We start from the raw sequence: 22,508 nt of genomic DNA, 5'->3' as shown, positions 1-22,508 counted from the left end.
TTTGCTCAAAACTAATAATTTTATACAATATATACAGTATCAACAGAACACTTTCTACCCTTCAACTATAACAGCATATTTTCTCTATAGGTGAAATCTCAGGATATTTTTGATGCTTGGGTGTCAAAGTTACGCCACCATAGACTTTACCGGCAGAATGAAATAGTGCGGTCACCAAGAGATGCCAGCTTCCATATGTTTCCATCAACGTCAACAACGGAGTCCTCACCAGCAGCTAATGTAACAGTGCCAGATGGAAAGGTACTCAAATCTAACATTTTCTTAAAGGCATTGCCCAACTTCACATAATTTTTTATCTATGCCCCGTGACAGGTTCCCTATAAAGCAGAGGTCCCAAACCTTTTGTATGTTGTGAGCCACATTTAACTTTCAGTAATGGTCGGGAGAACAGCCAATTCAAAAATAGAAGAGACACATTGTGGAGAAACAAAAAACATGAAATTGCAAATATTTGCTGATAAATATTTCAGTGTGAAATTTACACTAGTATTATACCATCCAATTTTCCACTGTTTGGTGGTAAATCTAGGATAGGTCTCCAACAATATCAATTTCCAGTTAGGACTGCTTTGGCGAGCCACACAGGTAGGGGGTCGTGAGCCATATGTGTAGCTCCTGAGTCACTGGTTGGGGACCAGTGCTTTAAAGCATCACTAATTATATGTTATATGGATAAAAACTAATTATTTTAAAGATCAAAACAATTCAGGGACGTAAATGGGATGCAAAATATCAGATATAACAATTTTGGTTAGTAAAGGGGTTGTACACGTCCAGAAAAAAGTTGCACAGTATTCTTGTCTGCAGGTTTTATTTGAATGTTGTTGATACCCTTCTTGAGCCTCTTACAAGTCCTTTAAATGAGTTAGAAAAGGGCAGAATGGATAAATTCTGTGTATATATATTGTGGTAATGTGGACAGTGCGGGAAGGCGTGTGTATCCCACTCAGATACCTCAGCTGGGTGAGATAACTAAAATCCGGAAAGCTGCAGTGGTCTCAGCAAAGTATAGTTTTCTGAGACAGTTTTGTATAAATTTTCTTCTGGGCTGGATTTTACTTGGATTGGCAGATAGGGTTCGTGGTGGAATCTGCCAGTCCATACCCAAGGTACTGATGTTGTTGTAGTCACAGCCTGGAGGCTGCTGGACTGTTTGGGCTGAGAAAGCCGCATATGATCACGTGTCTGAACTGTGTTCTTTAGAGCTGAGTCAGGGAATGAATTAAGTATTAGGTGGTTCCTAGACGGGCAGGGGTTATTTTGGTTGCTGTATTGTGCTAAAGTGCTAGAAAATAAAGCATCGTTTGGACTTCAATCCGGTTATCTGCGAGAAATCTGTGATTGAGACACCCTGAAAGTAAACAATCCCTTACAATATATACAGAAGTAATACCTCACTTATCTCCCAACATTGCCGTTCTGATGCTTACTGGATCCCCACTGGTCTGTTCTTCCTGGTCCCGTCTTGACCCACAGGAAATGGCAGAGATGCCTGCTCGGTCAGTTCCAGTTTGCGTTGGATCAGATCAGTGAGGCGAGTATCCTTATTCCAAAAAGTTTTATCCCACTCTCCAGTACTAAGGGGGGGATTTATCAAACTGGTGTAAAGTAGAACTGGTTAAGTTGCCCATAGCAACCACCTTTCATTTTCGAAAGGAGCTGTGACAAATGAAAGGTGGAATCTGATTGGTTGCTATTGGCAACTGAGCCAGTTCTACTTTACTCCAGTTTGATAAATCTCCCCCTAAGTACTTTCTCAAAAAAGATGTGACTTATAATTGTTATGCTAAAGGGGTTTTCCCACAATGTCACTTGTATATGATTGCTGGGTTCCCACCACTAGGACCCCCACCAATAATTAGAACAGTTTTTAGAACCCTGTTCCTGCTCACTGCACTACTACAGTGAGGAAGAATTAGAACAGAGTGGTGATTGAGCTGTCGCTGTACAAGTTGTCTTTACCAGTCCAGTAGACTTTGAAGGGCAGACATCATCGACTACTTCTCTATTCTGACTCTTCCACACTGTGTGGTGAGTAAGAACAGGAGGAAGGGCTTGAGACCCCCTGTGACTAATACCGCACCTCACGTCGAGCTCACGAGATACGGTATAGTCACTGGTTACCGAGACGTGATGTTACGCCCTCCCGGAGGAGCAGGTAAGGTAAGCTTAGTACAGTTTACACAGTTGCCTCCTGTCCACGCGGGCACAGAGAGGCAGAGGGTTAGAGACACTCGTCACAACCCTGTCAAGCTGAGAGAGCCTTTTCACTGCCCCAGTGAAACAGCGCTTTTTCAGCCCGTGTAGACTGCTACCAGTTTCTCATTTGATATAAGCCTAGTCCGCTAACTGGATTTTATAGGGTGAGAAACCAACCCGCGGTAGCGTATAACTATGCGGAAACACGGACGTGGGGATTCATGATCGAGATACAGAACAGCACAAGTTTAAATTATATATTTAATCGCTTTAAGGGCTCACTAGTCAGTACACAATATAACAGAGAATATATACAGTGGTCCGATGTGCAGAATACAGGTGGTATTGTACAAACTGGATAAAACAGAGCAAAAAGTCAGTTTACCAGATGGATGGTTGATGAATAATGGTTCCTGTAATCCTTGGCTGTCGTCACATGGGAGGCAGTGATGTCAGCAGTGTTAAAGGTCCCTCCAAACACGATGCTCATCGTGACCCCGCCTTCAGAGAAAATATGCTGGACTCTGCCTGTATGAGTCTTTTCACCTGTAGTCAGCCACGCCCCTCCCTGCCTCTGGGAGGGATTCCCCCTTCCTCCTGGTCCTAGCAGCCAAACGACTCACAAAACCCATTAGGGCCCATAGCTCTAGACCAGAAGGTCATAGGGAGATGGTTCAGGGACCAACAAGTCCGCCTGGGTTCCGGCTACAGGTAGAGTCCACACATGGTACCGTTATTAGGTTTCTGTGGGAAGATGTCCGTATCTCCCCTCCCTGGCATCCTACCACACAACTACGAGCAGGAGCCTGTCCATCTTGGCCACAGGGTCGCAAATACAGGGAGTGCAGAATTATTAGGCAAGTTGTATTTTTGAGGATTAATTTTATTATTGAACAACAACCATGTTCTCAATGAACCCAAAAAACATTAATATCAAAGCTGAATATTTTTGGAAGTAGTTTTTAGTTTGTTTTTAGTTTTAGCTATTTTAGGGCGATATCTGTGTGTGCAGGTGACTATTACTGTGCATAATTATTAGGCAACATAACAAAAAACAAATATATACCCATTTCAATTATTTATTTTTACCAGTGAAACCAATATAACATCTCAACATTCACAAATATACATTTCTGACATTCAAAAACAAAACAAAAACAAATCAGTGACCAATATAGCCACCTTTCTTTGCAAGGACACTCAAAAGCCTGCCATCCATGGATTCTGTCAGTGTTTTGATCTGTTCACCATCAACATTGCGTGCAGCAGCAACCACAGCCTCCCAGACACTGTTCAGAGAGGTGTACTGTTTTCCCTCCTTGTAAATCTCACATTTGATGATGGACCACAGGTTCTCAATTGAGTTCAGATCAGGTGAACAAGGAGGCCATGTCATTAGATTTTCTTCTTTTATACCCTTTCTTGCCAGCCACGCTGTGGAGTACTTGGACGCGTGTGATGGAGCATTGTCCTGCATGAAAATCATGTTTTTCTTGAAGGATGCAGACTTCTTCCTGTACCACTGCTTGAAGAAGGTGTCTTACAGAAACTGGCAGTAGGACTGCCAACCCGAAAAGGCCCCACAAGCTCATCTTTGATGATACCAGCCCAAACCAGTACTCCACCTCCACCTTGCTGGCGTCTGAGTCGGACTGGAGCTCTCTGCCCTTTACCAATCCAGCCACGGGCCCATCCATCTGGCCCATCAAGACTCACTCTCATTTCATCAGTCCATAAAACCTTAGAAAAATCAGTCTTGAGATATTTCTTGGCCCAGTCTTGACGTTTCAGCTTGTGTGTCTTGTTCAGTGGTTGTCGTCTTTCAGCCTTTCTTACCTTGGCCATGTCTCTGAGTATTGCACACCTTGTGCTTTTGGGCACACCAGTGATGTTGCAGCTCTGAAATATGGCCAAACTGGTGGCAAGTGGCATCTTGGCAGCTGCACGCTTGACTTTTCTCAGTTCATGGGCAGTTATTTTGCGCCTTGGTTTTTCCACACGCTTCTTGCGACCCTGTTGACTATTTTGAATGAAACGCTTGATTGTTCGATGATCACGCTTCAGAAGCGTTGCAATTTTAAGAGTGCTGCATCCCTCTGCAAGATATCTCACTATTTTTGACTTTTCTGAGCCTGTCAAGTCCTTCTTTTGACCCATTTTGCCAAAGGAAAGGATGCACACCTAATATAGGGTGTTGATGTCATTAGACCACACCCCTTCTCATTACAGAGATACACATCACCTAATATGCTTAATTGGTAGTAGGCTTTCGAGCCTATACAGCTTGGAGTAAGACAACATGCATAAAGAGGATGATGTGGTCAAAATACTCATTTGCCTAATAATTCTGCACGCAGTGTATATATCTGGTTTATGCCTGTGATGGACGGGCGATTCATAATTCCTTATGAAATCGCCGTTTCCATTATGTCTGATAGTTGCTTTTGTTCTGAGGAATCACTTAGACCCCCTGCAGAGAAGTTTTCATGCAGGATCCGTGCTGTCGGAATGCAGGTGTGAAATGTAACCAAATTTGTTCTGCTAGGAGTTTTCTGCTATCTGGCTGCACTTTGAAGCAGGGCCCCCCTGGGGAGTTTGATTCCCTCTGCCACTCCTGGAGCAAATGGCAGGAATAAAATCATACTCCATATTCCTCACCCCCCCCCCCCCCCCCCCCCCCCCCCGTTCTAGTGATTGTTGCATTAGGATTATTGCGTTATCTGTGAGGTTGATGCAATGTGTGCTCTCCAATCTTGCAGTCACCTTAAAGGGATTCTCCGGTATAAAGATTTTTTCTAATGCCTGCAGCCTGCCTCTGTAAATGGAAGATTCATACCTATCTGCTCTCTGCAGTTCTGGTTGGCACCTGCATGTCCATGTTCCAGTCCCCAGACTGTTTACATCTGACGGTGCATTTTATTATTTATTATTATTATTAACCCCTAAAGTACCCGCACCGTACATGTACGGCGCAGTTGGACGTGACCTGTATAGCGCAAGGTCCGCCAGGTGCTGGGGCAGGATCGCGGGGGAATTGGGGCACCATGGCTGCTCTTACCCGCAGGCATCCATGCCGAGTAAGGGCAGCATGGTGTCTTTCTGCCCCCCCTGCAGCTTCAAGGGCTGCGATTTGCCGGTCAATGAAGACCGGCACATCGCAGCGCCGGAAGCAGAAGGAAGTTGCGGGGCGGGTCGGGGGTGGTCATGGGGAGGTGACCGCTGCTGAACTAGTCAGCCCCGGTCTCCTCTGAGGTCAGGCAGGGGACTCCAGTGTTTGGTGTCCCCTGCCAGCGCTGCAATTTTTTTCCTGCTCTGCACCACTTTTTCTGTGTGCAAGCTGTGAACGCCAAGTGCTGATCAGTCCGTAATCCACTGTTCAGCACCTGGGCTCATTTTTTTGGTGCAGATATATTTTTTTTAAGTAATAGTTAGAATCATATATATATATATATATATATATATATATATACTGCAGTGTCTGCACGGACTCTACAAACGTCAGCTTGCGTGCATTCTGCAGCCCTAAGCACCAATAAGTACCATTTTTTTTACTGGTCGCTTTTGTGCTCAGTTTTATTTTTTTTGGTGTAAAAATACAGTAAATTTAGTGTTAAATAGAAATCAATTTTAGGTAGTGTTAGTGTAGATTTTTGCACGCACATAATATCTGTGTGCGTGCGTGAGTGTATCCTGCACCTGCTGAGCGCTGATCATAAACATTCATTTTTCTGACCGGTCTGCTCAGTTTACTGTGCAGATTTTAATTTTTTTTGTGTAGTTAGTTATATCTATATACAGTACGGACCAAAAGTTTGGACACACCTTCTCATTCATAGAGTTTTCTTTATTTTCATGACTATGAAGGCATCAAAACTATGAATTAACACATGTGGAATAATATACATAACAAACAAGTGTGAAACAACTGAAAATATGTCATATTCTAGGTTCTTCAAAGTAGCCACCTTTTGCTTTGATTATTGCTTTGCACACTCTTGGCATTCTCTTGATGAGCTTCCAGAGGTAGTCCCCTGAAATGGTCTTCCAACAGTCTTGAAGGAGTTCCCACAGATGCTTAGCACTTGTTTGCCCTTTTGCCTTCACTCTGCTGTCCAGCTCACCCCAAACCATCTCGATTGGGTTCAGGTCCGGTGACTGTGGAGGCCAGGTCATCTGGCGCAGCACCCCATCTCTCTCCTTCATGGTCAAATAGCCCTTACTTTCAAAGTTTTCCCAATTTTTCAGCTGACTGACTGACCTTCATTTCTTAAAGTAATGATGGCCACTCGTTTTTCTTTACTTAGCTGCTTTTTTCTTGCAATTCTAACAGTCTATTCAGTAGGACTATCAGCTGTGTATCCACCTGACTTCTCCTCAACGCAACTGATGGTCCCAACCCCATTTATAAGACAAGAAATCCCACTTATTAAACCTGACAGGGCACCCCTGTGAAGTGAAAACCATTTCAGGGGACTACCTCTTGAAGCTCATCAAGAGAATGCCAAGAGTGTGCAAAGCAGTAATCAAAGCAAAAGGTGGCTACTTTGAAGAACCTAGAATATGACATATTTTCAGTTTCACACTTGTTTGTTATGTATATAATTCCACATGTGTTAATTCATAGTTTTGATGCCTTCAGTGTGAATCTACAATTTTCATAGTCTTGAAAATAAAGAAAACTCTTTGAATGAGAAGGTGTGTCCAAACTTTTGGTCTGTACTGTATATAGTGGGGAATTAGAAAGGGGTGCGGGTGCAGTATAGAGGCAAATTGAGTCCAGGTAATGAAGCAAAAGAGCGTTTATTTCACACTTGCTCAAAACAGAAAAGCAGAACAGTCACTTGGTGTTAGTTCACACACAGAATAACAGAGAGCTTCACCTGGCTCTTTTACTGGAATGAGCCCTGTGCTGGCCGATCGCACAGCCACAAAGTTTCCTCACAGGATGCTGGGCGCTCTGTACGCCTGTGTCGGGGTCCAGGCCTCAGCTCCACACACTGCAAAAACCACCCAGACTCACAGTGATTTTCCTTCCTTCTCCTCCCAGCTGAGGTTGCTGCCTGGGAATTTAAATCCCAGCTCCAAAACCTGGTTCTGGAACGTGGGGAGTAGGCACCCGCCCAACTCTTTACCTACTCCCAATAAAAGCTGGCCCGGATTGGCTTTGCAGCCATACTAAGTATTAAAGGTGTCAACAGCTTCTGCTGTTAACACACAAAATCCGACTCTTACCTCACCGAGGCCAGGAACTTCGGTGACACGTATCTGCCATCCATTACGGAACCCTGCTCCTTACCACATACCCCCCCCCCCCCCTTTGTTCAATCCTGAGGGAGTGGACACACGAAAAACAGGAGAGGGCGTCCGCATTCCTCAGTAATCGGCCAGCTTTGTGCTCCACTATAAATTTGTAATTCTGTAGAGACAGAAACCACCTGGTGACTCGGGCATTCCTCTCTTTGGCCTGGGTCATCCACTTAACAGGGGAGTGATCAGTCACCAGGCGGAAGCTTCTGCCCAACAGATAGTAATGGAGAGCCTCGAGTGCCCATTTGATGGTGAGGCACTCTCTCTCCACTATACTATACCTGGTCTCGGCTGGGGTGAGTTTATGGCTGAGAAAGACAACGGGATGCTCCTCCCTGTTGACTTCCTGAGACAGTACAGCCCCAAGGCCAACCTCAGAGGCGTCGGTCTGAACTATGAACTCCTTCTTGAAATCGGGGGTTACCAAAACCGGGGACCCACACAGGGCCGACTTCAAGGAGGAGAAAGCCTTTTCCGCCTGTTCATTCCAGCGGACCGTCCTTGACTTACGCCCTTTTAATAACCCTGTCAGTGGTGCAGCTATAGTGGCAAAGTGGGGCACAAACCCCATGTAATATCCTACAATTCCCAGGAATGATTTTACCTGCCGAGTAGTGACGGGCCTGGGCCAATTTCTGATTGCCTCAATTTTGTGTACCTGAGGTTTTATAACTCCGCGACCAATTACATATCCCAGGTACTTGGCCTCCTCTAACCCTACTGCGCATTTTTTCGGATTCGTGGTTAAGCCTGCCTTCCTAAGGGAGTCCACTACAGCCTGCACCTTAGGTAAATTACTCTCCCAGTCGGTACTGTGGACGAGGATATCGTCCAAGTAGGCCGAGGCGTACTGACGATGGGGTCGCAGGACAATATCCATTAACCTTTGGAAAGTGGCGGGGACCCCTTGCATACCAAAGGGTAATACTTTATACTGATACAGGCCTTGCGGTGTAACAAAAGCCGTTTTTTCTTTGGCAGACTCCGTTAAGGGTACCTGTCAGTACCCTTTGGTGAGGTCTAGCACAGAAAAATACCGGGCTTGTCCTAGTCTCTCAATCATCTCATCCACACAGGGCATAGGGTACGCGTCAAATTTGGAGACTTCATTTAGTCTGCAGAAGTCGTTACAGAAGTGTAGGGTCCCGTCCGGCTTGGGCACCAAGACTATTGGACTAGCCCACTCGCTTTTCGACTCCTCGATGACATCTAATTGTAACATCCGTTGCACCTCTTCTGAAATGGCTTGTCGGCGGGTCTCAGGTACCTGGTAGGGTCTTAACCGGACAATGACCCGAGGTTCCGTGACAATGTCATGGCGGACGACAGAGGTGAGTCCCGGAAGGTCCGAGAACACATTCGTGTTCCTGCTAAGGAACTCCTTGACCTCTTGAGCCTGTTTAGAAGACAGATTGTTAGCAACCTTTATCGTCGCAACAGCTTCCCCCGAGTTAGACCGGGGAACTGGACACTCTAACCCTAAAAACCCTGGCCGAGGACGGCCGTCCAGACTGGTCTCCCTATCTCGCCAGGGGTTTAATAAATTCACATGGTACACCTGCTCCGGCTTCCTCAGTCCAGGCTGATGTACCTTGTAGGTCACTGTTCCCATTTTCTCAAGTATTTCATATGGACCCTGCCACTGTAGGGACCAGTACCAGGATCCGGTCTCCAGGGTTAAAGTTCCGCATTCGAGCCTGGCGATTATATACCCCCCCTTGGGCACGCTGGGCGGCTTCCATTTATTCCCTTACCAGTGGCAGCACTGTCTCCATCCGTTCCTGCATCTGGGTGACATACTCAATCAGGCTCTTATGGGGAGTAGGTTGTTATTCCCACGCCTCTTTAGCTATGTCCAGCAGACCTCACGGATGCCGACCATACAACAGTTCAAAGGGCGAGAACCCCGTCGACGCCTGGGGCACTTCTCGCACCGCGAACATAAGATAGGGCAACAGAAGATCCCAATCCTTCCCATCCTTAGATACCACCCGTTTTAACATATTTTTAAGAGTCTGGTTGAACCTTTCTACGAGTCCGTCTGTCTGCGGGTGATACACGGGTTTATGCTAAACTATTTACATAGCTCCCTCATGACCTTGGACATAAACGGGGTCCCCTGGTCAGTCAATACCTCTTTAGGGACCCCCACTCGGGAGAACATCTCCATTAACTCCCGGTCTATTAACTTAGCCGACGTATGACGAAGTGGCACCGCCTTGAGGTACCATGTGGCATAATCCAAGATTACCAGGATGTGTTGGGACCCCTAGCGGACTTCGGGATGGGGCCTACGAGGTCCATCGCGATACGCTCAAACGGTACCTCGATGATCGGGAGGGATACCAAGGGACTACAGAAATGGGGCTGGGGGCTAGTAATCTGGCAAGTTGGGCAAGACTCACAATACTGTGCCACCTCTTTAAACACACTGGGCCAGTAAAACTGCTGTAGAACTCGTTCCTGTGTTTTCTGCTGGCCCAGGTGACCCCCAAGAACATGTTGGTGGGCTAATTCTAATACGATCTTACGGTAAGGCTTGGGCACCACCAACTGTTCAATTTGCTCCCCCCGTAACTGATTTTCCCGGTATAGCAATTCTTGGTGAACGACAAACCGGGGAAACATAGATTCCGCCCCAGGTTGTTGCGGCTCACCCTCTACTATCACCACATTTTCCCAGGGCCGAGTTAGGGTGGGATCCCGGTGCTGTGCAGTAGCAACATTTTCACCAGAGACGTTGAGGTCTGCCAACTCCGGTCCTGGTGGCAACTCCTCCACGTCTCCCACCATCACATTTAGTGGGGTTGTCTCCTCCTCCTCAAAGGTGGATACCCCCACTGCGGGCCCTTCGGCCTCAGGTTCCAAGGGCTATGGGCTCCCCCCTGAGCAGGGCCACTCTGGTGGGGCTACCCCTGACCTGTGTATATCATCCCATTTAACCTCTGGCCACAGGGACGGGAAACCGGGGAAGTCTCTCCCTATTACTAGTTCGTGTGGGAGGGTGGTGGCTACGGCCACCTCGTGAGTCCACTTGCCGGCCACCGTGGACAAGGTCACGTGGGCGGTGGGATAATCTTTCAAGTCCCAATGAATACATACCACCCCCACCTTTCGACCCGTGTACTCGACGGGCAGCACCAGGGCAGCGCTAACTAGGGTCACCAGACTCCCTGAGTCCAGCAGCGCCACCACCAAAGTATCTCCCAGCTTCACTTGGCACAGGTGGCTTGTGTCTAAGGTCTCAAGGGCACTGGCTGCACAGAGTCTCCTGGCATACAACGACTGCCGATAGCCATAGTTGGTGTCCATGGGTTCGTCTTGACGGGGACAGTCAGCTCTTATGTGACCCGGTTCCTGGCACCGCCAGCAGATAATGGGAGCTGGGTCTGCGGGGGGCAAGTCCCGAGCAGGCTTTGCTGGAACCGGTCGTCGGGTCGAAGGCGGGGCTTTCCTGGCTTTAACCGGCCCCCTCCCAAAAGAACCCCCTTGTATATTTTTAGTGGCCTCAAAACGCTCCACGGGGTCGACCATCTCTAGGGCGTTACCCGGCGATACATGGCCCTACCCAGTGTTGGAGAGTGAATGGCAAAGCCCTCCAGAAGATGTCAGCCAACAACCAGTCCAGCATAGCAGCGGGGCTCAGTGTCTCTGGCTGAAGCCATTTTTGTAAACGATGCGACAAGTCATAGTACTGGGATCTGGCAGGTTCAGCCGGGTTAAACTCCCACTGATGCACCCGCTGAGCCCATACCAAAATGTTCACCCCCCAGTCTGGCCAATATCTCACCTTGACGACCTGGTAATCAGCCACTTGGTCCTCGGGCAGATCGAAGAAAAACCTGCTGGGGTCCAGACGACAGGAATGGAGCGAGAATCTCAGCCCATTGGTCTCGGGGCAACTTCTCCCGGATGGCGACTTTCTCAAACACCGCAAGGTAGGTCTCGACATTGTCAGAGGAACCCATCTTTGGAATGGCGGCCCGAACCGCTTTCCTGGCATCAAAAGTGCTCGGGGTTGCTCCTGCTGCTTGCAACGCCATTAGATGTTGTAACAGCAGCTGGTTAGTTACTTGCTGCTGTTTGTTCGCCTCCCGCTGCTGCAGGTTAGCCTCCACGAGGGCTTTCACAACAGCCTCCATCTTGTCAGTGAACTCAGGGCAGAGCTTTGCCGGCTTAATGTATGACATCCACCGGTGTTTAAGGCAAAACAAAACTTTCCCGGCCCTCAGGACAGCCTCACTGCACCTGCCTGCATCCGACTCCAAATGTGGGGAATTATTCCGGTAGACAGGGGTGCGGGTGCAGTATAGAGGCAAATGGAGTCCAGGTAATGAAGCAAAAGAGCGTTTATTTCACACTTGCTCAAACAGAAGAGCAGAACAGTCACTTGGTGTTAGTTTACACACAAAATAACAGAGAGCTTGACCTGGCTCCTTTACTGGAATGAGTCCTGTCCTGGCCGATCGCACAGCCACATAAAGTTTCCTCACAGGATGCTGGGCGCTCTGTACGCCTGTGTCGGTGTCCAGGCCTCAGCTCCACACTGCAAAAACAACCCAGACTCACAGTGATTTTCCTTCCTTCTCCTCCCAGCTTAGGTTGCTGCCTGGGAATTTAAATCCCAGCTCCAAAACCTGGTTCTGGAACGTGGGGTGTAGGCACCCGCCCAACTCTTTACCTACTCCCAATAAAAGCCGACCCGGATTTGGCTTTGCAGCCATACTAAGTATTAAAGTTGTCAACAGCTTCTGCTGTTAACACACAAAATCCGGCTCTTACCTCACCGAGGCCAGGAACCTTGATGACACGTATTTGCCATCCATTACGGTACCCTGCACCTTACCACAATATATACATTTCCATATACATATATATATATAGAAATTAATTTTACTTTGAGTCAAAATATTGAGTCAAAATATTTCATTTGTTATTTATAAAAAAAATACCACATTTACCAAAAATTTGGACAGCAAAGAAATGGAGCAGAGAAATGGAGCATTAACATGATTAATAATACTCTGTGCCTCTCTGTGATCTTTTTACTACAAAATCACAGTGAGATAAAGTTATACAAATAGTATTGTAAATGTAATGACCGGCATCACGCAAAGGGAGGGAAATGGGAAGGCCCTGTCCAAGGGAGAGGGAAAGGTGGTGACCCCTGACTCACCTTGCGGCTGGCACCTGACTGCCCTGACGTTCCTAGACGGGTTCCTCACCCGTACGCCGATCACGTGCCTAAACCCTTGCTTTCCCTAAGATGAGCCCTGTGTAGTGAACGGGGCGGTGGGATCACTAGTCCGCACCACTGACACTAAAGGAAAACACCAAGGAGAGGACAGACAATACAGACAAAACATATAATCCCAGGTGGGCGACAACAGCAGACCACCAAGGCCCAACAGGGATCCGGAGTGTAACACTCTGGAACAACAACCAGGAATCACAGTTACACAGCTCCAGTGGGTCAGTATAGAAGTCCAGGCAGGAAGCTCTATATCTGGCAACCAGAGAAGTGTGAGAGGGGAATATAAGGAGGTTGGGAGTGCTGGACAAGGAACAGCTGAGGAAAAGGAGCTACGGATCCCTGAGTGAGCCAAAAAGGGTTGCAAGGCAAACCCAGAAAGCTACCATAAAGAAACAGCACTATGTTTCTACATAGAACGCGCAGCCACCCGCTGCGACTTCCTGACCCCGGGTATAACGGAGTCAGGCGTGGCTCTTGACACCCTCGTGACAGTAAAGCAACACACTCAGACCTCTACGACCCCACCGGAATGCACCAGCCGAACCACGACCACAGATCCTCAGCGGTCCACCGAATAGCACAAAACAAAAGGTGAAGGCAGCATCTCCAGTGTATTCTTTTTATTGGACAAACCTTACAGAATGCGTGCAGTAAAAGCCAGACAGTTGTCTGGCTTTTACTGCACGCATTCTGTAAGGTTTGTCAAATAAAAGGAATACACTGGAGATGCTGCCGTCACCTTTTGTTTAGTGAGATAAAGTTGTCATTGTGATTTTGTAGAAAGATCTTAGAGAGGCACAGAGCATTATCAATCATGTTAATTCTCTGTGTCTCTGCTGTTCAGAGCGCGGCTTGGCTCTCATTCACGCTGCGGATGACACGCAAGGCATCCGCTCGTGTGAAACCGCCCTTAGGGTAGATTTTTGCACACGCATAATATCTGTGTGCGTGCGTCCTGCACCTGCTGAGCGCTGATCAGAAACATCCATTTTTTTGACCAGTCTGCTCAGTTTACTGTACAGATTATTTTTCCCTATGTAGTTATATATATATATATATATATATATATATATAAAAAAGGAAAATAATGGCGGCACCGGAAAAACACAAGAAGGGTGCTAGGTCCAGGGATGTAGCAGCTTACCCCGTCAGATAGAGATGAAAAACGGACAGCACTCCAAGTAAAAGATAGTGGTGTTTAATTCACCCATGTGGATGGCAACGTTTCAGCTCATACAAGAGCATTTTTCAAGCGCTTGAAAAAGGCTCTTGTATGAGCTGAAACGTTGCCATCCACATGGGTGAATTAAACACCACTATCTTTTACTTGGAGTGCTGTCCGTTTTTCATCTCTCTCTCTCTCTCTATATATATATATATATATATATATATATATATATCTGGCCTGATCCTGAAGGGGTTAATCTTCAGGACCCTACCATTTTTCACCTTAAGGGCCAGGCCAATTTTTGCAAATTTGACATGTGCCACTTTATGTGGTGATAACTGTAAAACGCTTTTACTTATCCAATCCATTCTGAGATAGTTTTTTTTGTCACACATTGTACTTAAAATTTGAGTCAAAATATTTCATTTTTATTTATAAAAAAATACCACATTTACCAAACATTTGGAAAAATGCACTTTTCTAAATTTTTATTTCTCTGCTTTTAAAACAGATAGTGATACCTCCTAAAATAGTTATTACTTTACATTTTCCATATGTCTACTTCATGTTTGGATCATTTTGTAAATTACATATTCTTTTTTTGGGACGTTAGAAGGCTTAGGGTACTTTCGCACTAGGGTTAGAAGAATCCGGCAGGCAGTTCCGTTGTCGGAACTGCCTGCCGGATCCGGAAATCCATATGCAAACGGATATAATTTGTTTCCGGATCCGGATCCGTCTGACAAATGCATTGCAATACTGGATCCGTCTCTCTGGCGTCATCCGGAAAAACAGATTTTCACAGATATAAAGGTCTGCACATGCGCAGACCAGGAAACCGGATCCATTTTTTCTGAACATTTAGTAACAGATCTGGCATTAATACATTTCAATGGAAATTAATGCCGGATTAGGCAATCCGGCAAGGGACTGAACTGAAGACATCCTGATGCATAATGAACGGATTGCTTTCCATTCAGAATGCATTGGGACAAAACTGAAGCTTTTTTTTCCGGTATTGAGCCCCTATGACGGAACTCAATACCGGAAAACTTTAACGCTAGTGTGAAAGTAGCCTTAGAAGCAAATCTTAAAATTTTTAAGAAAATTTCCAATACCCAATTTTTAAGGACCAGTTCAGGTCTGAAGTTACTTTGTGGGGCTTACATAATAGAAACAACCTATAAATGGTCCCATTTTAGAAACTACAACCCTCAAGGTATTCAAAACTGATTTTATAAACTTTGTTAACCCTTTAGGTGTTCCACAAGAATTAAAGGAAATTTCAAAATTTCACTTTTTGGGCAGATTTTCCATTTTAATCTATTTTTTCCAGTAACAAAACAAAGGTTAACAGCCAAACAAAACTCAATATTTATTGCCCTGATTCTGTAGTTTACAGAAACACCCCATATGTGGTCGTAAACTGCTGTACGGGCACACGGCAGGGCGCAGAGGGAAAGGAACGCCATATGGTTTTTGGATGGCAGATTTCACTGGGATGATTTTAAGTTGTCATGTCACATTTGAAGACCCCCTGATGCACCACTAGAGTAGAAACTCCCAAAAAATGACCCCATTTTGGAAACTACGGGATACGGTGACAGTTTTGTTGGTACTATTTTAGGGTACATAGGATTTTTGGTTGCTCTGTATTACACTTTTTGTGAGGTAAGGTAACAAAAAATAGCTGTTTTGGCACCGTTTTTATTTTTTGGTTTTTACAGTGTTCATCTGACAGGTTAGATCATGTGCTATTTTTATAAAGCAGGTTGTTACGGATGCGAAAATACCAAATATGACAACTTTTTTTGTTGTATGTTTCAGTTTCACATAATAAAGCATTTTTTTTTATTATTATTTTTTAGTGTCTCCATATTTTGAAAGCCATAGTTTTTTTTATTTTTTTGGGCGACTGTTTTATGTTGATGCTCATTTTTATCAGTATGAAATGACGGTTTGATTGGTATTATTTTAGGGTGCATATAACTTTTTGATCGTTTGGTATTACACTTTTCTGACACAGTTTTATTTGTGTTCACCTGAGGGGTTATATCATGTGATAGAAACATAGAAACATAAAAAAATAGAATGTGTCGGCAGATAAGAACCATTTGGCCCATCTAGTCTGCCCAATGTGATATTTTTATACGTATGCGGCAATACCTAATATGTATACTTTTTCTTTACACAATAAATGCATTTTTGAAACAAAAAAAATCATGTTTTAGTGTTTCCATATTGTGAGAGCCATAGTATTTTTTATTTTTTGTGAGATTGTGTTAGGTAGGGTCTCATTTTTTTTGCGGTTTTATTGGTACTATTTTGGGGTGCGTATGACTTTTTTTTTGATCGCTTGGTATTACACTTTTTATGATATAAGTGACAAAAAATGGCTTTTTTGCCACAGATTTTATTTTTTATTTTTTCCGGTGTTCACCTGAGGAGTTAGGTCATGTGATATTTTTATACAGCGGGTCGTTACGGACGTGGCAATACCTAATATATATACTTTTTTATTTTTTTCACTTTTAACACAATAAATCATTTTTGAAACAAAAAAAAAATCATGTTTTATTGTCTCCATATTCTGAGAGCCATAGTTTTTTTTATTTTTTGCCCGATTGTTTTATGTAGGGGCTCATTTTTTGCGGGATGAGGTGATTGGTACTATTTTGGGGGGCATACGCCTTTGTGATTGCTTGGTGTTGCATTTTTTGTGATGTAAGATGACAAAAGAATTATTTGACACATTTTTTTACTTTTTATTTTTGTCCCACTCTGGGACTTCCACTTCTGGGGTCTGATCCCCTTTGCAATGAAGGCAAGCCCCAATGCCTATGGAAGGCATCAGGTTTGCCTTCTCTTCCATCGGGTCCCCGCCACTGCAGCACGGGGACCCGATGGAGATGCGGAGGGCACCCATACCCTCCGCAAACCCTCTGCATGCCGTGGTCAGTTTTGACTGCCGCATACAAGGGGTTAATACACCGACATTGGTGTTTTCACCGTCGCCGGCATATGCAGCAGGGGCTCGGCTGTCAGTGACTGCCGGGTCCGAGCCGCTGATTGGGCGGGCGCAGCTCCTGAAACCCCCGATCAGCCCACCGTACATGTACGGCACTGGTCCTTAAGTCACGTCCACCAGCGCCGTACATGTACGGCAGGGGTCCTTAAAGGGTTAAAGCACCATTCATTCCATGGCACTGTACATATGATAAGGGACATACATACATAATACAGACAATTGAAATAAGCATGAACAAGACGACTTACATACTAGTACAGAAGGAGAGACAACCCTGCCCTCGAGGGCTTACAATCTACAGGCATGGATATGGTCACATGCCCTGCTGCTGCCAATAACTTCAGCTGTGACATGGCCACAAGCGATACATCACTGCTGAAGCCAGTGTAAGGCCTCTTTCACATGGGCGAGATTTCCGTGCGGGTGCAATGCGTGAGGTGAACGCATTGCACCTGCACTGAATCCAGACCCATTCATTTCTATGGGGCTGTGCACATGAGCGGTGATTTTCAAACATCACTTGTGCGTTGCGTGAAAATCGCAGCATGTTCTATATTGTGCGTTTTTTACGCAACGCAGGCCCCATAGAAGTGAATGGGGCTGCGTGAAAATCGCAAGCATCCGCAAGCAAGTGCGGATGCGGTGTGATTTTCACGCACGGTTGCTAGGAGACGATCGGGATGGGGACCCGATCATTATTATTTTCCATTATAACATGGTTATAAGGGAAAATAATAGCATTCTTAATACAGAATGCATAGTACAATAGGGCTGGAGGGGTTAAAAAATAAATAAATAATAATTTAACTCACCTTAATCCACTTGTTCGCGCAGCCCGGCTTCTCTTCTGTCTTCATGTTTGCTGTGCACAGGAAAAGGACCTGTGGTGACGTCACTGTGCTCATCACATGGTCCGTCACATGATCCATCACCGTGGTAAAAAAGATCATGTGATGGACCATGCGATGAGCGCAGTGACGTCATCAAAGGTCCTATTCCTCAAAGAAGAAGACAGAAGAGAAGCCGATGTAACTTTATACTTCCCTACTTCGTGAGATTTCCCTACCCTCGTCACTTCCGGTCGCAAAAATTACATACGGGCCAGTGCTTTTTCCCTACCCTAACCGCTGGTGAGGCTCCCAGCGTATGCGCAGTGTCGGTCGGTGTCCAGTTGAGAACATCCATCCGATCACCGCGCCTGCGCACTGGCCTATCATTTTTCCCGACCCTAACCGTCGGCGAGGCTGCTCACTCTGCTGTAAAATTTCCCTAACCCGTCGTTGTGCGCCTGCGCAGCGCTGCACACCTCCTTACATCATGTCCGATGCGACCAGAAGTGACGAGGGTAGGGTAATCTCACGAAGTAGGGAAGTATAACGTTACACCGGGCTGCACGAACAAGTGGATTAAGGTGAGTTAAATTATTTTTTTATCTTTTTAACCCTTCCAGCCCTATTGTACTATGCATTCTGTATTAAGAATGCTATTATTTTCCCTTATAACCATGTTATAAGGGAAAATAATACAATCTACACAACACCTAACCCAATCCCGAACTTCTGTGAAGTCTGGGTACCAAACATGGCGATTTTTCTCACGCACTTGCAAAACGCATTACAATGTTTTGCACTCGCGCGGAAAAATCGCTCATGTTCCCGCAACGCACCCGCGTCTTTTCCCGCAACGCCCGTGTGAAACCAGCCTTAATCTTCTATTTACTGAGGCAGGCTGCGAAAATTAAAGAAAAAGTCTTTATTCCCAGAAAGAAAACCCCTTTATAACCACTTTCCCACTTGTATAAGAGATGATCCTATAAGAGATTAATATTAGCTAATTCTTCATAGTGCAGTTACTATTAGTGTTACTAATAGTAACTAGGTACTATTATTATTTTATAGTTAGTGTTTATTTACGAAAGAAGTTATATAGTTCTTGTCCAGAGTTTTATATCTCTGGATAATGATTTTAGTTTTTTTTCTTGTTTTTGCTGTTTTATTTTGCTATTCCTCCGTTCTGATTTGCCTTTATGTTTTCAATTTTGTTTGTTGTTTTTTATTTGTATTTTTGGTATGGTTATTTTATTTTCACAGGGAACATATGGGAAAGGGTTATGTCAGAATGATTTTGACAGATCACTGACTTCTTTGTGAAGGATTGAGCTTTGCGTGTTGCTGTATGCACTGACCCAGGATGGATCTTTTAAAAAAAGCATTGATTGTATGTGAAGCTTGTGTATTTTGGACTTTCTGAGAAGAATATGGGTGTGCAGACGAATGACTGGTTTTTATTTTGTTCTCATGATTTGGAGACTGGAAACTCTCTGTAGTTTCATTTTTGAATTTTCATTTTTCTAAATAAGTGTCCCAAGGTAAATGAATGCCCGTTTCGTCTATTTAATGGTCAGTGTAATTTGAACAGGTTGATACCTGCTTATCAGCGCTCCTCATAAACAGCTGATTTGTTTCCGAAATCAGTCTTTATAAATTATATTTTTTGGATAGATCCTTGTCAAACACCATACTGCCAGCACTGATTGGACAATGTCAACGTGTAGCGACGGCCCCAGTATCGGATAGGTATGGATCCCAGAGGTGGTCCCCGCACCTATCTCTGGAATGGGGCCCTGAAAGCGAAGGAGAGTGCACCACACATCCGCAATATACTCTCTATTCACTTCTATGGGAGTTCCGAAAATAGCCGATTGAGCGCAATTAGCTGTTTCCATAGAACTGAAGGGCGAGTGCACCGCACAAGTGCAGCCTCCTCTCCATTCACCTCTATGAGAGATCCGGAAGTAGCCGAGCGCTAGACGGCACTCACATAGAAGTGAATGCAGGGGCGTACAAAGAAATCACTGGGCCCCATAGCAAGAATCTGAATTGGGCCCCCTGACCCCGCCCACTACCCACCCCTCGCCCATCCCTCCTCCTGTTCTGGCTTCTCCCCTGCGACACCCCCATTTGCCAATAAAATCACTTCTCTTACTCCAAAAAATTTAATAAAATGTGATCAAAAAGTCACACACACTCCAAAATGATAACAATAAAAACTACAGTTCATTCTGCAAAAAATGAGCCCCCACACAGCTCAGTAGATATAACTATAAAAAGTTATGAGGGTCAGCATATGGTGATATAAAAAAGTAAATAACATTTGTTTTTCAAAGTTTTGATTTATTTTTACACTATTTAGACATAAAAAACCTATACATATGTGGTATCATTGTAATCGTACTGACCCAGAGAATGAAGGGCAGTTTTGCCGCAAAGGGAATGCCGTAGGAACAAAACCCGTAAAATGGTGGACAAATTGTGTTTTTTTTTTTTTCAAATTCCACACCATTTGGAATTTTTTTGCCCGCTTCCCACTACATTGTATGCCAACAACTTCTCCCGCAAGCCCTCATACATCTATGTGAACGTTAAAATAAAAAAGTTATGGCTCACTGAAGATAGGGAAGAAAAAAGAAAATGCAAAAACGAAAAAAACCTCTGGCATCCTAAGGGTTAGAGGGGCTATCTAACCCCTATTATGCCCCCAAAATGCCCAGGCACCACATACAGATAAAACTTATGCCCAATGGGGGGTGCAACCAATAGCAGGCCACGTCAGAAATGAGCCTCCCTTGCGTCACCCGCAATGCTAGGGAGGCTCGTTTCCATCGCGGTCTGCTATTGACTGCCCCCAAGTTCGCTGGATGTTTTTATCTGCGTGACGGGAGGGAGGCAGTGCCGGCTGTGCGGGCATCAGGAGAAATGCGGCTATCGGGGAATGAGGTAAGTAAGGTGCCCGGGCTTTTTGGGGGGTATTATAGTGGTTGGATAACCCTCTTAACTCCTTGCTGCTGATGCTGAGTGTGCACATAGCTACCAATCATATCCGCACCCTTCTCCTGCAAGGTGACTGATGTGCTGGGGGGTGGGCCTGTAGGCCCCCCCAAATTTTTTTTTTTTAAATAAACACTGCTTGATGCTGCCCTTCCCCCATCAAGAATACCTAAATGTTATCCAACTATATATGAACTTTTTATATTAAGACAGCAGACCTCTTGCTGTGGCACACTATAGGACTGTCGCGTGTTTATTCTAGCCGGGTTCTCACTGTTCAGTGACTGGTCCGGAGTGGTCCTTCAGTCTGGGCCGGGGGGGCTGCACTCACTGGCTGATGACCTGACTAGGCAGATGGCGGGCAGCACGTGAGCGCAGAGGATAACTGCTCGGTGCGCGCCTCTGTGTGCTTGAGCGAACCTGCTCCTGCTGCCTGCCAGCGATACACTGGCCAATGAGCAGCAGGATCTTTGTGCGGCTAAAAGCTGATTGGCCAGTGTGAAATGTAGCAGACGCTGTGTCTGGGAGGGAGCCAGTAACCCGGATCATGGAGGTTAGAGGGCGGGGTCTCGTCAACCAAGGGGGGGTTGGAGCCAGAGGGAGAACACAAGTGGAAGGGCCACGGGCCGCCTCAATTATTAACTATGAATAGACTGTCTGTGTCTTTTTGTGCAGAGAAGACCTAGATGTTTGTGTCTGTTCTATGTTTCATACCCACTCATGGTTTTGGCTTACAAATGCTAATGCAAAATACTGAACAAATACTGATGTGAAAAGGGTCACAGTATGAGCTTTTGTTCCTTCTGCATTAATAGTAGCTTTTCCTAAAATATCATGTGCTCACGTTCCTCCTTAGGATGTACACTATTGACTAGTAAACGGTATGATAAAAAATCAATCCTGAAAGCAGCATCAGCATCTTCTAAGGAGATGATAAAAACGTTGTTCTGCTTTCCAGAAATGTTAAATGTGGCTGCAAAAATTTAGCTTTAGAAAAAGTATTTCCATATTAAGTAAATACGAAATCTAGAAGAAATCCACCGGGCTGGGAGGCATGAGGCAGCGGCTGGAGATGATTATTAGGCCACTTGATTCCCATCATCTGTCAGTCTTGCATTTTTGTAAGTGTTTGAATTGTGTTTTTCATGATTAATTCTATATATGGAACGAGCTTTAGACTTTTTATAGCGGCTGTCTCGCTGGAGATCGTGACTCAAATGGAAATGAGTTTATGAAGTATTAAGGTCATTTTGAATAACTTTTAAATATCAGGTCAAAGTACAGAACTTTGTGGCACCAGGGTAGTAGAGTCATTTTAGCAATGTGGTTACATTTTAAAGGTCCTGTCAGTTATAAAATGCTCTACAGGAGCAAAAATATTGTAAATGACTAAAAACGAAACATACATTGTGTAGTACGGTGCATAATTAGCATTTTTTGGAGTCATTTTGAAGTATACATTGAGGGATGACATAAATATCTATCCGTTTCAATATATCAATGGTATTAAAAGGGTTATCTAGGAATTTCATATTGATGAGCTATCCTCTTATTGATGACTCCCGGGACCCCTCCCGATCAGTTGCTCAAAGAGGCCACTAGTCTCTGTGAGCGCTTGGGCCTCTTCTTAGGCCAGTGACGTCACTGTACGTTGGTCACATGGCGTAGGCGCAGCTCAGTCCCATCCCTGGTGTTGTCTGTGGC

At 45.1% G+C, this 22,508-nt stretch overlaps 1 protein-coding gene across 5 annotated transcripts in view; it reads left to right on the top strand.

Annotated features, from left to right (window-relative positions):
- Positions 1-22,508, top strand: part of OSBPL6 (oxysterol binding protein like 6) — a 284,303-nt gene that overhangs the window by 192,183 nt on the left and 69,612 nt on the right. For all 5 annotated transcript variants that reach the window (XM_040441312.1, XM_040441315.1, XM_040441310.1 and 2 more), the window contains one exon: positions 91-261. In XM_040441312.1, the coding sequence (XP_040297246.1) occupies positions 91-261 (171 nt within the window). The remainder of the gene's footprint in view (positions 1-90; positions 262-22,508) is intronic.

Source organism: Bufo bufo, chromosome 7 (assembly GCF_905171765.1).
Source record: "Bufo bufo chromosome 7, aBufBuf1.1, whole genome shotgun sequence".
Classification (NCBI taxonomy): Eukaryota; Metazoa; Chordata; class Amphibia; order Anura; family Bufonidae; genus Bufo; species Bufo bufo.
Note: the sequence above shows the minus strand (reverse complement) of the source record. Positions and strands in the feature narration are given on the sequence as shown.